A 16813-nucleotide genomic window follows, 5' to 3' on the forward strand; every position below is an offset into this window, starting at 1 on the left:
TGCCTATGTCTCTGCCTCTCTCTCTGCGTCTCTCATGAATAAATAAATAAAATCTTAAAAAAATATATTCCACAGCTGTCAAAGCACTAGAACAAAACGAGCTGAGCAGCTCAGTGTAGAAATGATGGGCTAAGCACAGAATAATGGGGCTTCAGGCCTCTAGATAGGGGAGGCAGGTCACAAACTAACTGGAATGACATAGGAGTGAAGGAACAGCCAAAATAAATAAACAAACAGGAGATCAAATGTAGACACTTAGAAAAATAAGCCAACAGCAAACCATGTACAAACCTATCTGGTTCTTCACAGCTCTTCCTTTCTCCACTTCCTCGGAAACTCTGACACCGGAGAAGGTCATCACTACACCATCATCTTCACTATTTTTGTCTGCAGCCCTGTCTTCATCACTCTCACCCGCAGAGTCTTCATCTCCATCCCCTTCTTCCAGGCCACTCTCCTCCTCTCCATCTTCCTCCTCCTCACTGCTACCGAGGTCATCCATTCCTTCCGTGAATCTTTCAAAGTCACTGATGCTCTGGACACTAAAACCTGGTGTTTTCTCAGGGCGGCTTCGGCTCCTCTTCTTCCAGGCCAAACTGCTGTCCCTGTCATTATCATACTCCTCTTCCTCAGCAGCACTCATGGCATCCTCATCGGATCCCTCCAGACCCAGCCCCTCTGAATCTCCATCTCCAGACTCTTCCTCATCAGATACCTCCTTGTCTAAGCAAGAGAAGAAGGAAAACAAGATGGATGTTACTTTGAGACAAACACTAGGCTGCATCTTTGATTTCAAATAAAGGACTGCATGCAGCATCCAACAAAAAATAATAATAATAACAATAATAATAATACATATTATTATTATACTCAATTCAATTCAGATCTTTATTGTACATCTACCTCGATAATGCTACAGGGAAAAGCAAAGGTGAACAAAAAACATGGATCTCATTCTAACAAAAGGTTCTAGTGGAAAAAATAGACCCTTCGAAACTTAACATAGACAGGGCTTGAAAACCCAGAGAAGGGGGAAATTTTAAGTGTAGGGCAAGTGGATTTAAACAAGGCTTTTAAGAAAGAGGCTAGTAGCCTTTGATCTGGACCTTGAAGAACGGTAAGACTTCAAGTAAGGAAATTAGCAGTTTTCCCAAATCTACATCTGAAAAAATTTAATTCATCATTAAATGTACAATCTATATCACTACAGTGTACCCTGTTTATTAAGTACTTATTAGGTACCTATTATGAGCCAGGTGTAGATAAAAGCCAAGAAATAACAACTAGAATGTAACACCTATGGGGAAGAGTTCATAGCTTGGTGGAAGTGGTAGATATGCATGGTAACATTCATATTATTACCATTATAATGTCATTAGTACACAGCATATGGAAAAGGATCCATCTAACTCTCCTGGAAAGATGAGGAATTGGCTTCATGTGAAGGAGACATTATAATTTTACTGATTAAGCATAAGTAACAACTTATATGATAGTCTTCTGTACTTCTTTAAAGAACTATTTAAACTCAAGATATGGAGAGGGCTGTCAAAATATAAATACAAAACTAAGTATAAAAATAGCAGAGATTAATGATTAAGTTGTTTTTATGTGTGCCATTTCTCATATTAAGGAATATTCATAGAGTAGCAATTAAGAGTATAAACCTTGGAGTCAGACTGCCTTATTTGAATCCTGACTCTTCTGCTTACTAGGTGTATGACCTTGAGCAAGTTATATAAACCACTCTGTCCCTCAATTTCCTTATCTGTAAAATGGGGATAAATACTACCAGCTCCATAAACTATTGGGAGTATCAAACAAAATGATACATGTAATGTTAACAGTAACAGCATCTTTGGAAGACTTACCGTGTTCCAATCTCCTAGCATTTAAAGAGTTTACCACAATGCCTGATATATGGTGAAAGCCCAATAAATATAACATTTGTCTCACAATTGGTCCCTTTATCACTCTCTAGGCAAAGAATGTGAAATGAGCTTATCAGGAGCCCCCCAGAACTATACCAAGGGCCAAATCATGGATATCATAACCTGAATGATAGTTTCTTCTATAGTATCTGTGGATTCTCACCAAGGCACCTCTCTAAAGGAAAAAGAAGATGGCATCCACTCAGTAATCACCATATCCAGCCTCTCCCTTTTTTCCACTGAGAAACTTACAGTGTTTTAAAACTCTAAGCTGGTGTCCTCACAGTCTTCTAAGGCTCTTACAGGGAAGAGGGAAAGATTTTGCTATTTTTACAGTGGCAAAAAATGAGCTTCACAGATTATTCTTATACAGTGACCCAATCAATGCAAGACTTGAAAAACTAAAGGAAGGAAGAGGGTCAAAATCCATGAGTAGCATGTTCATCAGATGCAATTCTTTTTCAACCCATAGCCTTCTCCAATACCCAACACATATTGCCTTTTCTTTCCATTTTAGGGTGAGGCATTAGGCTAAACATAAGGATTATAGAAACTTAATGGCTCTGAGCTTTAGACTTGCTTATGAAGCGAAATAAAGTAGCTCTTAAGATTCTTTCTAATGCCAAAATCATGGTTTCTCCTAAGACAGTACGTGGACACACACACACACACACACACACACACACGAGACTTGCAGAGATCCAAAAAAGAATAATAATAACAATAACCCCAAACAAACCAACCACAAACACACACACACACACACACACACACAACTTTAAACAAGTAGGGAAGAAAGAGAAAGTATACCAAGCAAACATCTACTCACCAGATGAACCTGGCAGAGTCTGCTCCCAGTGGTCCTCCTTCCAAGCTTTTCTAGAGGTAGCCTTGCCAGAATACCTTTTGTCTGTGTCCAAGAGGGAGGCTGATGCCAGTTTTCTGATGCTGCCCACAGCCAGGAAATCACCTTCCCCATCTTCCCCTTCATCAAACCTGTCAATCACTCTGGCAGCAGTGGCTGTAGGGGAGGGGTGGGGGCGGGGGAAGTCTCCAGGTTAGAGGGAACTTGAACCGTAATCCTGTCCAATCCTTTTAACGCATCCTCTACAAAATCCCAGCTAACTTCCAGGAAAAAGAAACGCATGACTTCTCAAGGTAAGACCACCACCGTATTGCCGTCCCTGAACAGAAAGTTGGCCTCTGCATCTACTAGCAGGGCCTATTTCTACGCCTTGGATCATAAAAGCTAGCCTAATCCTTCTTCCACTTGTGACAGTGGCTCAAATATTGTTAAGTCAGCCATCTATCCTCCCTCCCTCCATCCCATCCCTAAGGGAGTTTGCTTATCCTGGCTCACCACCCCCACCACCACCACTTCCACCTCCACCCACCCCTACCCCCACCCCCACCCCCCTTTTGGCTGATATTTCCTAAGACACGGTCCAGCACTCACATTGATCCTTCCTTATTCTTCCTTCCTCACACTTCTCTGATTCAAGTCTAAAGCAGGATTACTCCCAACTAGACCTTGAACACCAGCTTACAGAACAGCAGTCGCATTCGTCAGCCCCTGAGCAAGTGTCTCGAGGCCTAAGGAGGCTTAAGCAGCACCACGGAATCCCACTTCTTCCTTCAATCTCCAAGTAAGTTCTTAGGGGCAGGCCGCCTTAAAAAACAAAACGGCTAAGACTTCCTTCTCACTTCTAACTCAACACCAGTAAGTCCCACCAACGCCCAGACCCTAGCTCCCTGCTACAGCCCTGGAAGCCTGAGGCCCCGGGATGCTCCGCCCACCCGAGCACCCAGTCCAGCGTGCGGGTCAGAAAGGAGCCGAAGCCCTACTCCCGAGCGCGGGCATCGCTCCCAGGAGGCGGTTTCCCTCTGCGCCGGGGAAAGCCGAGCAGGCCAGGCGGCGAGGCCCGGTGGCCGGCCGCTGTCGCGCTGCCCGGCGCTGCCCTGGGCCGGCCCCACCGCTCCGCACGTGGCCCTTCCCCAGTCGGGCCTCACCCTCCTCCGGGTCGGCCTCAGGATCCGCCTCACGCGGGCGCGGGTTCAACAATTGCTCCAGCTGCAGCGCCAGCGGCCCCGCCATCGTCACCAGGTCTCGCTCCGCGCCGCTGCTCGTCAGCGTGCAGCCCAGCCTCAGCCCCGGCCCGGGCCCGGACGGCTCTCTCCCCGCCGGGGCCCTGCCGCCCGGCAGACTGCTTGCTCCCCGGAACAGCCAGGGACCGCGCACAACCCCGCTCTAGCTCTGGGCCGGCCACTTCCGGGAGGCGCGCGGGAGGGGGCGGGGCCTGCGTGTCACTACGGGCGTTGCTAGGAAGAAGGCGGAAGCGCGCGGGAGGCTGTAGGGAGGGTCGCCGTCCCCGCGCGCGTGCGCGTGCGCGTGCGCGTGCGCGGAGGGGGTTGGTGCGGGGCGGGGGGGCGGTCCGGGAGCGCGCGAGGGCACGTGGCCGCCGGTGGCGCCGAACAGACGCTGCGATGTGCCGCGGCCCTTGTCCCCCTTTAAGATTTGCCCGAGATTCGCTTAGAAATAAAGTGTAGTGTGGCCGTGGCCTATGATGGCTGATTTGAAAAAGACGAGGGAGTCAAGGGTGAGCATCTCCAGCCTCAGGTGCGATTTCAGGGACGCACAGACTGAACCAAGATGGGTTTGGCATTTAACAAGTTGCAGGAGGCTGGGGCCGGGCACATGCCTGTGACCCTGTGGTGGGCAGGCTTGAAGAATCCCACATCAGGGATGTGCATGCGTGTGTGCCGGACTGTTGGCGTCGTTATTAACGGGAATAATGAGAAATCGCTCCAGCGGGATGCCCCGGTGGCTCAGCAGTTTAGGGCCGTCTTCAGCCCAGGGCGTGATCCTGGGGACCCGGGATCGAGTCCCACGTCGGGGTCCCTGCATGGAGCCTGCTTCTCCCTCTGCCTCTGTGCTTCTTTCTGTGTGTTTCTCATGAATAAATAAATAATTAATCTTTTTAAAAATTTTATTTATTTATTTATTCATGAGAGACAGGAGAGGCAGAGACACAGGCAGAGGGAGAAGCAGACTCCATGCAGGGAGCCCGACGTGGGACTCGATCCCGGGTCCCCAGGATCACGCCCTGGGCTGAAGACGGCCCTAAACCGCTAGGCCATCCGGAATGCCCAAATAAATAATTTTTTTTAAAAATCGCTCCGTCTGTTCATAAATAAAGAGCGACGCTGCAGTTTCTCCGAGTAGCCTTGTCTTAGGGAAAAGGAGGTGGTGGCGATTACTCCGTATCCTCATTATTGGTATCTGTTCAAAGGTGAAGGCATACTCAGACCCTTGAAACTGGTGCACAAATGCAGAGAAACCTGTACCGTTAGAGGGGCACAGGTAGACTCAGAATCTAAAGACTTAATAGGATCAAGTTAATTACACCCAGCCACATGGAAAAATACAATCCCTTTGTATTCTCTCCTTCATGAAGTATATTCCCTAACTGCCCAATGTGTGGCAGGCACTGCTAGATGAAATACAAAGATGAATAAGTTAAATTCTCTCCTGAAGGTGATCAGCCTAGGGGGGCAGACAAACTTGTTAACAGAACAGGCAACAAGAGATGATAAGGGTGAGTTGAAAGTGGTCTATCCTTCCAATGTCTGTCTGAGGTCACCTGTAGAAACTTAGAATGCCCTAAACAGAAACTGCATCAGAAGAGTCCAGAAGACTGTTAAGGGAGCCGGACCAAGTTGGATCCCATAGCTGAACAGCCTGGGAACCCTTAGCTCATCAACTGTTTCCTGTGGAACTTAAGGGAGGTGAGGGTCTCTGACTTTCACAGTCTCAATATGCCCTCAGGGTCAAGATCAATGAGAGACCAATCCTTTAGTGAGGCTTGCTCCTGTCCCCTTCCTAGGTGGCTGCAGAGGGGAAGGAGAACCTGTCTGTAGGGCAGACCCCCTCAAACAGGAAAGAGAAAAAATGCCAGGCTTTACCAGCAGCAAGAGGATTCAGAAAACAGCTTTGTTTATTTTTGTTAACAACATATCCCCTGTAATTGCAGTCTGGGGCCTATGACTGGGGCTTCCAGAGGAAAAAAACAAAAACAAACAAACAAAAAAACCCATGCGCCTCAGGCTGCCACAGGGAGCCTTTGCCTTGGACTTCAAAAGAACAAAAATGTTTCTCTCCACATTTAGGAAACTGCCTCCCCCAATCCTCCTCCCTTCCTATTTTGAACAATGGCGCTTAGAATCCCTGCCTTCAGGGTAAAGAAAAGGGAGAAAAGAGGGAGGGAGGCAAGACAGGTCAGAGACCACCTCTAAGCTGTCAGGCAAACAGGACACCTAGTGGATGATTCTGGGTAGAAAACGGTCAGACTTCTGCTTATCTACTCTCCCTTCTCCTTCCCGGTCCCCACTGACTTGGAAAGCCTTGGAAAGACTACCGTACTCTAGTCACAAATATCCCAGGGCCCCTCAAATGCTTCTCCTGCTTTCTTATGCCACACTGAGGGTAGGGAGGGGGAGACAAGAGAAAAGAATTCTAGGACTTAATATGTAGCTGAGAGAAATTGAGGCATGGGGCAGGAGAGCACCCTCCTAAAAGCCCTCTCTAGGGGGCCCTCCCTGCTTGCATGCTGGTGTCTTGAGAAGGAAAGAGGGGTTTCCTGGTGGGAACAGGTCTGGAGATGGAGAGTGGACTACAAGCGAGGATATTTCAAACCTATACCTCCTAGAAGAAACGTAAGCCTCTGAATGCTTTGGGGATGAGAGACAGCAGATTTGATGACCAGAGGGATGGAAATAAATGGGAGCACTCTCCAAAAAGAACAGTCCTCTCCCCTGGAGGTCAGAGGGTCTCCGGGGTCACAGTTCTCTGTCTGCTGCCTAAGGGCTGCAGAGTGACAGGCAGAAGATGGGCAAGGGTGACATTAGGTTACCACCCCACCCCCACCGTTGTCCCAATCAACTATTCCTATGACTAGGTGTTTCAGAAGTTTAGGGAAACCAGGTTCTTGTCTGCCCCTCTTTCCAGATGCCATGAATCCCCAGGTCCCTGCCAATGCCTGTCCTGGCTCTCCCTACTTCTCCCACACCTTGTCCAGCCCTGATGCAGTCCTCAGTCTCCTCCAGCCTGGAGAAGTTGGAAGGGTGAGCCTCGGCTCCCTAGCCCAGGGCAGATGGTGGCTTCCCCAGGTTGGAACCCTGAGGGCAGATGGCCAGAGGCACAGAGGTGGCATCTTTAAGATGGCCGCAGGGAGAAAGCTAACTGCCAAGCCCAACTCGAGAGGAGACTGCCCTCCTAGGAGACGGGGACCGCTTGGGTGCTTCCTGTGACCCTTGAGCCTCTCCTCGGAGCGCCCAGGCGGCCGCCTGCGGATGGTGCCGCCAGCGCTTCTCTGCACCCGAGGGCCAGAGGTGGGCAGCGCTGCTCCGATGGGAAGGAGAATACTCCCTGATATTTCTAGACCTCCTCCTCTCAGGCGGCTCCAAATCTGACTGCTAAGCTTTGCCACCTGTCCGGGTATTTGTTAGGGTTCAGTATACAGAGTCAAGGGGGGGAAAGACTGCCCTGCTGCCACGGTCAGAGAGAGGAAATAAGTCCACACTGAGCGCCCAACTCAAAACGCTTCTTAACAAGTACCCCGATTCCACAATAAAGCTGCTAAATAATTCAGCAGCCTTGATAGGAAAATGCAGCTTCCCATGAGCGTACGTTCAGTTAAATGAATGTCTTTAAAGGGGGTGGCTATAATGAATAAGTTGGCTGTGATTTAATGTATATAAACGCTAAAAGGGTAAAAACAGCCGATCCAGGGATTGCATGCAAAGCAGATAAAGAAATGTGCCACATGCAGAAGCTAGGAGTTTCAAAAGTCTCCCTGTATTTCATAAATTTGGATTTCTGAAAGAACACTGTCAGGTTCCTCCCAGATAGTCCATCAAAGACAAACCATCATATAGATGCAGTGAAATATTGCTTATTTTAAAGCCTTCCCTGCAGGAAAGATACACTTGGTTGTGTCTTAACAAAATATGAAAACGACAATGGAAGTTACATACCGTTTAATGTAAAACCTTTGGTTTTTAAAACGAAATAAATAATCCGGACTGAAATCTAGGTGATATAGAGAAGAAATTCTGGAACTCTAATAGCATCCAATATTAAAAACACACACGTATCCCATAGTAGATAAATATTTAAATTCCTTCCATGTTTAATGAAGGCTTGGAAGGGATTGAAGTACTTTTCAGAACCTATTGGCAACTCCCGGGTGAAATTTGATTTCTCTATTGGTTATTTTTGTTCATCTTTCAGAGGAAGGTAATAATATGTAACCTGTGCCAGGCAAAATAGTTTTTCCCTCTAGGAAACTTCCAATGTAGCAAACATTATAAAACAGCTACTTCACATCAGTTCTCTGAAAGGGATCAAAGTCATTTCTAGCTGTACTGTACATTCATTTTATGTTATCTTTTAAACTACCAAATTAGAGAGCAGGATTATCTGTGGGAAGTGAGTTGAAACTGGAAAGGGCCACCTCTAACTATATTTACAGGTAACTGACTTTCACAAGTCCAGTTTTACGTGTGCAGAATGGGGGGATAGAGACAGTGTATGGGATCTCCTGCCTAATCAGACTGGGAACACTCATTTTTAGCCATGGATTTGATTTCTATTTCAAATTCTATAAACTTATCAGCAAATATCTCTTCAACTCTATCAGTTAAACCCACAGAATGCAAATCCGTAGTTCTTAGCAGGAAGCCACGGAGAAGAGCTAGGCTGGCATTAGCAAGGGGATTCAGCCACAGGCAAGGTAAAAAGATACCCCATTCCTGCCTCTCTTCCTCCTGGCTTCTGAGGGGTCATTCAGCTCCCCATCAGGCCTCCCCTCTACTTGTTAAAACATTAAATAACACACCAATTATCTAAACATCAGATTTTCTATTTTTATTAAAAACTCACAAATTTATTCAACATGTTTTCTTTCATACAGTGAATGGTCTAATATGCACTGGAGGTCACACAAGCTTAGGTTTATCAGAACAATAAAAGACATATGAGAAATTTAATATATAAAGAAAAAAGTAGCAGCTGTTGACTGCATATTTGACCATAAAATTTAAATATTTTGGACTTTTATTTTAAAGACACAAAAATAAAACCTGTGCGGGTCTATATAAGTCATATTAACAATTCCATGAATGTTCAACAGGACTAAAAATTAGCAAAGATGGTTTTTTTTAAACCTTGTAACACTTTGTTTTTTTTTTTTTTTTTAACACTTTCTCAGGTTGCGGTGCCAGGCACCTTTACAGTATTTGTGCTATAATTATTCTATTTGGCAAGTGTCTGAATATCATGTTTTCTTTTTGCCTTGTGTAAACAACACCTTTTTACGTACTAGCACAGTGAGCTGTGAGCCCTGCAAATCTGTCAGAACATCTACAGGAAAAGAAAATGAACAATTTTGGTTGATTGCTCAAAACATTTTCTTTTTGAACAAGAGGTTTCAAAACAGGATATATTAATAAAACACTGAACTCCTGAATTTAACATTATACGTAAACAGTTGACTGTTTTTAGTTCAATAGTCTTTTTTTTAACTTTTTTTTTTTTTTTGTATGTGTGAAGGTAAAATACTTTCTTGCACAGTTGATGTTCAAGTCATTTTACTGAGTGGTCCGGCTGGAGACCATCCTATCGAGGGTGTGTGTGTGTGTGTGTGTGTGTGTGTGTGTGTAGAGCTTTGTGAAGGTAGAAGAGTTGATACTGAGGGCTTTACATTGAGAATTTTGCAATTTTGGCAAAAACAAAAACCAAAAACCCAGATAGACAAAAAATATATATATATATAGTCCCACCTGATGCACAGCAGGTCGGCGTTTCTGAAGCTATAAGAGTTTGTTGTCGCTGTTCCTGAACACTGAGACAACTCTAGTAAGAGATTTCCCAGGGCCAGCACCCTCCTGGCTGGCCCGCGGCGCCCGGGGCTGCTCCCCCTCCCGCACCCCGCTGCGCCCCTCCGCCCCCTCCCCGGGGGCTCCAGGCGTCCCCCCGGCCGTGCGCCCCGGGCCGCGGTGGGTGTTACCGTGCGGCCCTCCGGCCGGGCGCGCGCTCGAGGAGTCTGTCCGCGCCGCGCGGTGCAGGTGGAAGATGGGGGGGGGGGGGTCTGCATCTCCTTTCGGGAGCCCCAGCTCCGCACCTCGCCGGCCAGCGCTCGGATCCCAGTTCTGCCTCCAGGCGGATTCGGCTCCTATTTCTCGTCCCCCTTTCCCATCCGGACTCCCCAGCGGGAAAATGGTCCCCGACGCTGAACGAAGTGTGTGTGTGTGGGTTGGGGGGTGGGGGGTGGGTGACTTGCTTTTTAATGTTTTTTTTTTCTTCTTTTTTCTATTTTTCTTAAATAAAGGTTCGTTTCTGTACAAGCACGAACTCCGCGGACCCTGCGAGATCCCGCTACCACACGGCCGCCTCGTTCATTTCGGGGGGGTGAGACAGGTGGTTCCCGTAGCTCGCGCCGCCGTTGACCGAGAGCGAAGAGAAGGGCGGGCTGGGCCCGAAGACCTCGGCCGACATGGAGTGCAGAGGCCCGGGCAGGCTGGGCTCGGGGCTGGGCGAGTCCCCGGGGGGATGCGCCAGGATGTCAGTGAACCGCTGCGCCTCGCTCGACGGGTGGTGGCCGGGCAGCGGGTGCTCCAGGCCGCCCAGGGGCGTCCCGGAGGGGCCGGACGACGGCACGAAGGGCAGGTCCACGGGCGTCTGCGCCTGCGAGGACGGGGGGCCTTGCGGGAAGAAGTCGTAGTTGCCCCCCGGCCCGTAGTACTCGCTCTGGTAATCTGCGGAGCGGCGGGGAGGAGGGTGTCAGCGGAGGAGGAAGCGCGGAAAGGCAAGGCGGGGGCCCCCCTGCGGGGCCGGCACGGGAGGGGGCCCGGTGCCAACGCTGGGGCTGCTCGCGCCCGCCCGCCCCGCCGCGATCGCAGCCGGGAGTCCGGCCCGGGTCTCCACCACCCGCCGGCGCCGACCCGCCGGCCTCCGCCGCGCCTCCCCCTCGCAGAGCCCCAGAGCGACCCCGAAGCGCCTCCCGCGCTGCCACCCGCTTGCTGCGAAGCGGACGCGGGCCGCACACTCACCTCCGTAGAAGGAGAAGGGCCCGTTGGGGATGAGCTCGCCGGGCTCCAGGCGGTCCACCAGCGGCCGCATCCGGCGCGGGCTGCGGAAGAAGGCGTGGCGCCGGGCGCCCAGCGCGCTCAGCTGCTTCATCCTCCGCTCCTTGGAGCGTCTGTTCTGGAACCAGACCTGAAGCAGAGCGGCGGCGTGAGGCCCCGCGGACAACCCCCTCCCCACTCCCCACTTGGGCTGCGCGGCTGGCCGGCCCGAACCCCTCCAACCACTAGCGCCACACAGGGCTCCGGTGTGGGTGTGGGTGTGGGTGTAAGGGGGGTGTGGGCGGTGGTAGGACTCTTACTAGGACCGCGCACGGCGGCCCCTGAGCCAATGATATACGGGATTCCCGACCGGGACCTGGGCAAGCCGCCCTGCCCGACGTGAGGCGCTTGAAGTTGTTCCCAACAGTCACACTGTCACAGTTGTAGCTTCTGGAGGCTGGACACACGTAGACACGCAACCTCCCCAAATAGTGTCAGACACAGGCAGCTTCCCGTTCACGGTCCCTGGCAGCGCCCTCCCCCACACGATCGTGACAGGGAACTAAACAGCCTCCTGTTGACACTCGGTCTACCAATGATAGTGATGCCAAAACCCACAATCTCCTTTTCATATCCGCGCGAATCTCCCAGTGCCAAATATATTTATCCACAGCCTCTCACTGACAAGACAGAGACAGGCAACCTCCCATTCACCATGCACAGGATGGTACAGCCTCCCGGGGCGCAGGGTCTACTTGCATAAGTGTGCCCACGCATACTTAGTCTCCCAGGCACATCCAACCACATCCTGGAAGAGCCTCCGCAGGTGAACCAGACACCTAACCTTGGGCTTGAGACTCAGGCCCAAATCACATGCAGCTCCAAGTCCTCACAACCCACTAGCACAGCTGCCCAGATGTCCACCTCCCCTCCCTATCCCACTCTAGACTGCCAGAGGCTGAGCTGACTCCAGCTTGGGCCTTTCCCCCTTCAGACCGGGATGCCCCCATCTCTCTCTGGAGAAGAGGTTTCTGCTCTGGGGCTTGTCTAACTGAGGCACGAGACCCACAAAGTAGAGGTTGGAGACACAGAGGGAGATCTATGTTGTGGAGAAACCAGTGGAACTGATTAATTCTGGCATGCTCTGAGACCTCTGGGTTCCTTCCAAACAAGGCGGGTGGTGCAGAAGAAAGGGTCCCAACTTCCTAGCAGTGTCCAACACGGTCCCCTCCTCCAGCCTCATGCTGAGCTCCCCATCCCTCCCCCTCTGCCACTACCAGCACCAGCTTCAAATTGGGAAATGGAGGCTGCCTAGGGATTTCTGATGCCCTACACATGGGGCAGCACAACACAGGTCACCAGTGGAGGGGTGTGTCTGGGCCTCTCCAGTCCACCCCCTCCAGCCTCCCAGGACTCACTCCCCTCCTTGAGGCTGGGTTTCCCCCGCTTGGCCTGGTTGCCTGCCTAGAGGACCCATGTCGGTCCCTGGGGGAATGGAGTGGCATGCCCAGGCCCTGACCTGGATGACACGCATGTTGAGGCCAGTCTCCTGAGCAAGCTGCTCTCGGATATGGCGTGTGGGCTTGGGAGTAGCAGCGAAGGCGGCCTTCAGAGTTTCCAGCTGCTTTGCCTTGATGGTGGTACGTGGCCCCCGCCGCTTGGCACCCAAGTTCTGGTCGTCATTTTCGTTGCTGCCCCCTTCCTTGTCTGATACATTGGCGCTCTCTGAGTCCTTGGCATCATCCTGCGATGGGTCTTGGGAGTCCGGAGACAAACTGGGGTCGCTGCCCGTGGTGGCTGGGGAGAGGGAGGGGACAGGTGAGCAGCGGCCTTAGTGGGCCTTCTTCCCCCAGGACCCACCCGCCCCTAATGAGCTGGGAATTAGGGCCTCACCCGAGTGGAGGCTGTTCTCTTTGGCGACACTGCTGTTGCTTAGGTAATCCTCTTTGCAGACAAACTTGTTCTCATCGATGATATAGAGCTCCTCGCCAGTAGAGAGCTGCTTGTTACACATCATGCAGGTGAAGCAGTTTAGGTGAAACACTTTGCTCCGTGCTCTCCGCACCAGGTCGCTAGGGGAGATGCCCTGTGCGCAGCCCGCGCATTTGGTACCGAAACATCTGTGAGGTGGGAGAGGACGGGTTGGTGAGGGGCAGGGGGAGAACAGAGGCCAGGCAAAGGACGATAGAGAAAGAGAGAAATTAGAAAGTGGAGGAAGAAGCAGAGGAAAGGGGAAAAGAAGAGAGACAAAAAAGAGAGGCAGAATGCCCACCATGCAGTAAGGAAGGCAGGAGAGGGCAGGGGCACCAGTGAAAAGTCAGTGAGGGGATACACAGGGTTAGAGTGCGATTGAGGGGCCCAAGCTGCAACCCCACCCCCAGCCTTATGCCCCGCGTTGTCCCAGAGGAAAAGAGCGCCTGCTGAAGGAGGCGGCAAGGTGGCGATGGGAAGGGGAAGGGAGGCACCTATTTCCTCATTAGATTCAGAGAACAAATTCTAATTAAAGCTCCAAGTAAACGCGACCCGAGCGCCGCTTTTCTCTCCCAGCGTCACCCTTCACCACAAAACGACCCTGCACATAGGCTGAGGATTGGCTAGGTCCAGTCCCGCCGCCGGTAAAGAAACAGCCGCGGAGCGCGCAGACGGCTGCAGCTGGGCCACCGCCACGTTCAAGCCCAAAGCCCGGCAGGTTGGCGCAAGCTAGAGCCACTGCGGGGCTCTAGGTGCCCGGCTGCGCTTTGCGGGAGCCAGGCCTCTGGGGCCCATTGGCATCTGGCACCGCTCTCCGGTTCTCCGGTTCAGCTCTAGCTGGTATTGGGGACACCAGGTGCCGCCGGCCGGCCGAGGTTTGGAGGCTCAGCCTGCGCTTGCTCCCGGATATACCAGCCTGCACAGTGCTTTTCTCCCAGGTTCCCCGCAATCAGAGACACGCTTCCTAGGGCAGCGTTGGGGACAGCGCGTTCTGGGCCTCTAACCAAAGCAATCCGGACGGTTTCGTGCCCCCACCTCCTCTCCCAGTTTGACCTGTCACCACAAACTTGGAGAAAAGCAGAGACCAAGTCAAAAGAGTAAACTGGGAGATTTCAAACCAGTAAATAGGAATTAAAATTCTCATTTGCTCCTGTTCTTCTCGGCTGACTTGTGTGTTTGTGTGGATTTCATGGCAAGATAGTGAATTTTAGAGAATAAATTAAAATGCTAAACGAAGGAGGATCATCTGGAGAAATCTCCCGGCTCCGACAGCCGGACCCGGGTTTTCCCCCGCGTTTGGCAAGGAGGTGGGGCAAGGGGATAGTGCGCAGTGCCTGGGAGAGCTCGGAGCAGAGCCTGCACCACAAAGCCGAGCTTCGCGTTGGGCGGCAGATCCTCTCGCCAACCCTGGCAGCCGGGAAGCGGGAGGGAAAGGTCTTCTCCGAGGCTGGAGCCTTGGGGCATTTCACAGGCATGGTGCAGTTTGCCCAGGCCGGCGCTTGAAGGCTGGTCAGGGTTTCAAGAATACCCTGGGATGTGCACCAGAGGTGTTAAGGCAGAGTTTTTCCTGCCGCTGTCAAGGCAAGGGACTCAGACACTCCAGGCAAAAGCCTAAGCGGTTCCCGCCAATACCTTTTGGAGACGAAAAAGGCAGTGTGGCATGTATCTGGCCTGGGCTTCTAAGCTCAGCCTGGAGGGTGAGCAACCTGGGAGGCTCGGGGAATTAATACAGTTGCTGGAAAGGTGGTGGTGGTAGTGGTGGTGGGGGAGACTGGAGCAGGGGTTACAACGCCCGGGGCTGTGCTGCCTCCTTCAAACCTTGGAGGGGCTTCTGGGTACAATCAGACTCAGACCCTTTCTTCCCAGGCACGTGCAGCTAAGCCAGAACCCGCAATTTCCAGGACGAAAGCAGGGCCGCGTCCCGGGTGCCCAGCGCCAGCTGGCGAAGAGGCGGGTGCCCATGGGACTTGGCTGCCCTCTCCAAGGCTGCTCCTAAGGCGGTTGCTTCGGCCACGCTGACCTCTGATCCGAAGCTGGCCAGGAAGGGCCCGCGGGGAGGGAGTAGCAGAGGCGGGCCAGGGAAGTACTCACCGGAAAAAGTCGTTCTTGCAGTAGAGCTTGCCTTCCCGGGAGAAGCACTTCTCGGTCAGGTTGCATTTACATTCACAGCACTGGACGCACTTGACATGCCAGGCCCTGTCCAGCACGTTCAAGAGGAAGCGGTCCAGGATGGGCCTTTTGCAGCCAGCACAGTGCACCATGGTCTTTGGTTCGGTCGGGTGAGGCCGGGAGAGAGAAGAGCAAGTAGAGCCTAGGGGATGATTCCCGAAGACGTCAGCAAGAGCTCCCCAACCCCTCCAAAAAGAGGAGACACACTGGGGGTGCAAGCCAAAATCCGCACCAAGAAATCTTAAGGGGCTGGAAATGAGGCTGATGGGGAGCGGTGGGCACCTCGGTGGAGTGTGCAGCCTGGGAGTCCCAGGGCACCGGGGCACAGCAGTGCGGCTGCAGCTCCTGGGACCAGCGAGAGTCTCAGGCGGGGGAGAAAGCGACTGTTCGGCCCAGAGCCCTAGGAGGAGTGAAGGTCACCGAGAGCAGCGACGGGACAGAAATAAATAAAAAGGAGCCAGAGAGAGAAGAGCAGGACGCAGCGAGCTCGGGTTGCAGGGAAAGCGCCGTGGAGTTCTCTTGGGCTTGAGGTAGAGCTGTCAGAAGTCAAAGTGCATCTGCTTTTGCCGGAGTATGAGGGCGGGTGTGTGTGCCGGGCTGCCTGCCACCGACCAGAATTTCCCCTCCTCTTTTTTTGTTTTGTTTTGTTTTTGTTTTTGTTTTGTTTTTTGTTTTTAGAAGAAAAGAATAAAACGAGTGTTGAAGCTTTGGATCCTAAGCGGCCGGCATCGCGCAGGGGGTCGGGCCGCGCCGGCCTCCCGCGGTGGGCCTGGGGGAGGGGGTGGGGGCAGGCCAAGGGAGGAGGGAGGGAGGGAGGGGAAGGCAAGAGGAAGATCTCGTTGTTGATTGTTGTTGCTGCTTAGATTCCCCGGGTTTGGAGAAGTGTTTGTGTCAGTCGTGAGCGCAGAGGGACAACTCCAGGCGGACGCAGCCAGGTGCGCTTGCTCGCTCCCCACCGCCCCAGTCCCGTCACCTCGGCCCGTGGCCCGCCTGACGGCCTCCGTGTTTTCGGGACGGCCCTCCCTGCTTCTGGACTCCTCCGGGGAGGTGATAGGGGCTGGCTCCTCACCGCGCCTGGCCGTGCATCGTGGCTCCAGTCACAACTCGCGGCCGCCTGGGCGCGCAGCCCCGCATCTCTCGGCCCGCGCTCCGGCTGCCTGCGTCCAACCACACAGTCGCTTGACTTTCTTTTCCTTTTCCCTTTTTTTTTTTTCTCGTTGTGGTGGCAAATCTGGGTTTCCTTTCTAGCCTTTTTCCTTCCTTCCTTTTTTTTTTTTCTTTTGCAGCGGGAGGAGTCGGGGGGAGGGGGAGTAGCTTGGAGAGCTTTTAAAAAAAAAACCCGTCCTGGTGCAGCAGCTATAGTTCGGCGCGGCCGGAACAGTTCAGCAAGGGCCGCTGCTGTCGCCGCCCAGGCCGCAGTTCGTTGCTGGCTGTCTCCGGACAGGCGTCCCTCTGTCCCTGGTCTCCTGGCCCAGTCCGCCGCCCTGGCGCGTCTCTCCCCAGCTCCGATGGCTCGGTCACTGCTCCTGGCTGTTGGCTGAGCTCTGGAAGCCCCCTCGCCTTAATGCAGCGCCCGCCGACGTCACCGCGGCCTGCGACCAATCAGCGGCTCGCGGTCC

The 16813-nt window shown here is 52.4% G+C and overlaps 2 protein-coding genes across 6 annotated transcripts in view; both read right to left on the bottom strand.

The window, feature by feature from the left end:
- Nucleotides 1-4203, bottom strand: part of AATF (apoptosis antagonizing transcription factor) — a 104274-nt gene extending 100071 nt beyond the window's left edge. For all 5 annotated transcript variants that reach the window (XR_005983208.1, XR_005983207.1, XR_005983206.1 and 2 more), the window contains exons 1-3: nt 3942-4203; nt 2761-2952; nt 292-723 (exon numbers count right to left, since the gene is read on the bottom strand). Coding sequence is in view for 1 of the 5 variants with exons in the window: in XM_041726308.1 (XP_041582242.1) it covers nt 292-723; nt 2761-2952; nt 3942-4026 (709 nt within the window). In the remaining 4 variants the exon portion in view is untranslated. The remainder of the gene's footprint in view (nt 1-291; nt 724-2760; nt 2953-3941) is intronic.
- A 6053-nt stretch (nt 4204-10256) lies between these two features.
- On the bottom strand, nt 10257-16771 carry LHX1 (LIM homeobox 1). The gene is made up of 5 exons (XM_041726542.1): nt 15117-16771; nt 12948-13174; nt 12574-12851; nt 11040-11205; nt 10257-10745 (listed from the first exon to the last, which is right to left on the bottom strand). Exons 1-5 carry the CDS (start codon nt 15284-15286, stop codon nt 10366-10368), a joined length of 1221 nt encoding a protein of 406 aa, XP_041582476.1. The 5' UTR covers nt 15287-16771; the 3' UTR covers nt 10257-10365.
- Between the last annotated feature and the right edge of the window lie 42 nt (nt 16772-16813).

The sequence above is a fragment of the Vulpes lagopus genome, chromosome 12 (genome assembly GCF_018345385.1).
Source record: "Vulpes lagopus strain Blue_001 chromosome 12, ASM1834538v1, whole genome shotgun sequence".
Lineage (NCBI taxonomy): Eukaryota > Metazoa > Chordata > Mammalia > Carnivora > Canidae > Vulpes > Vulpes lagopus.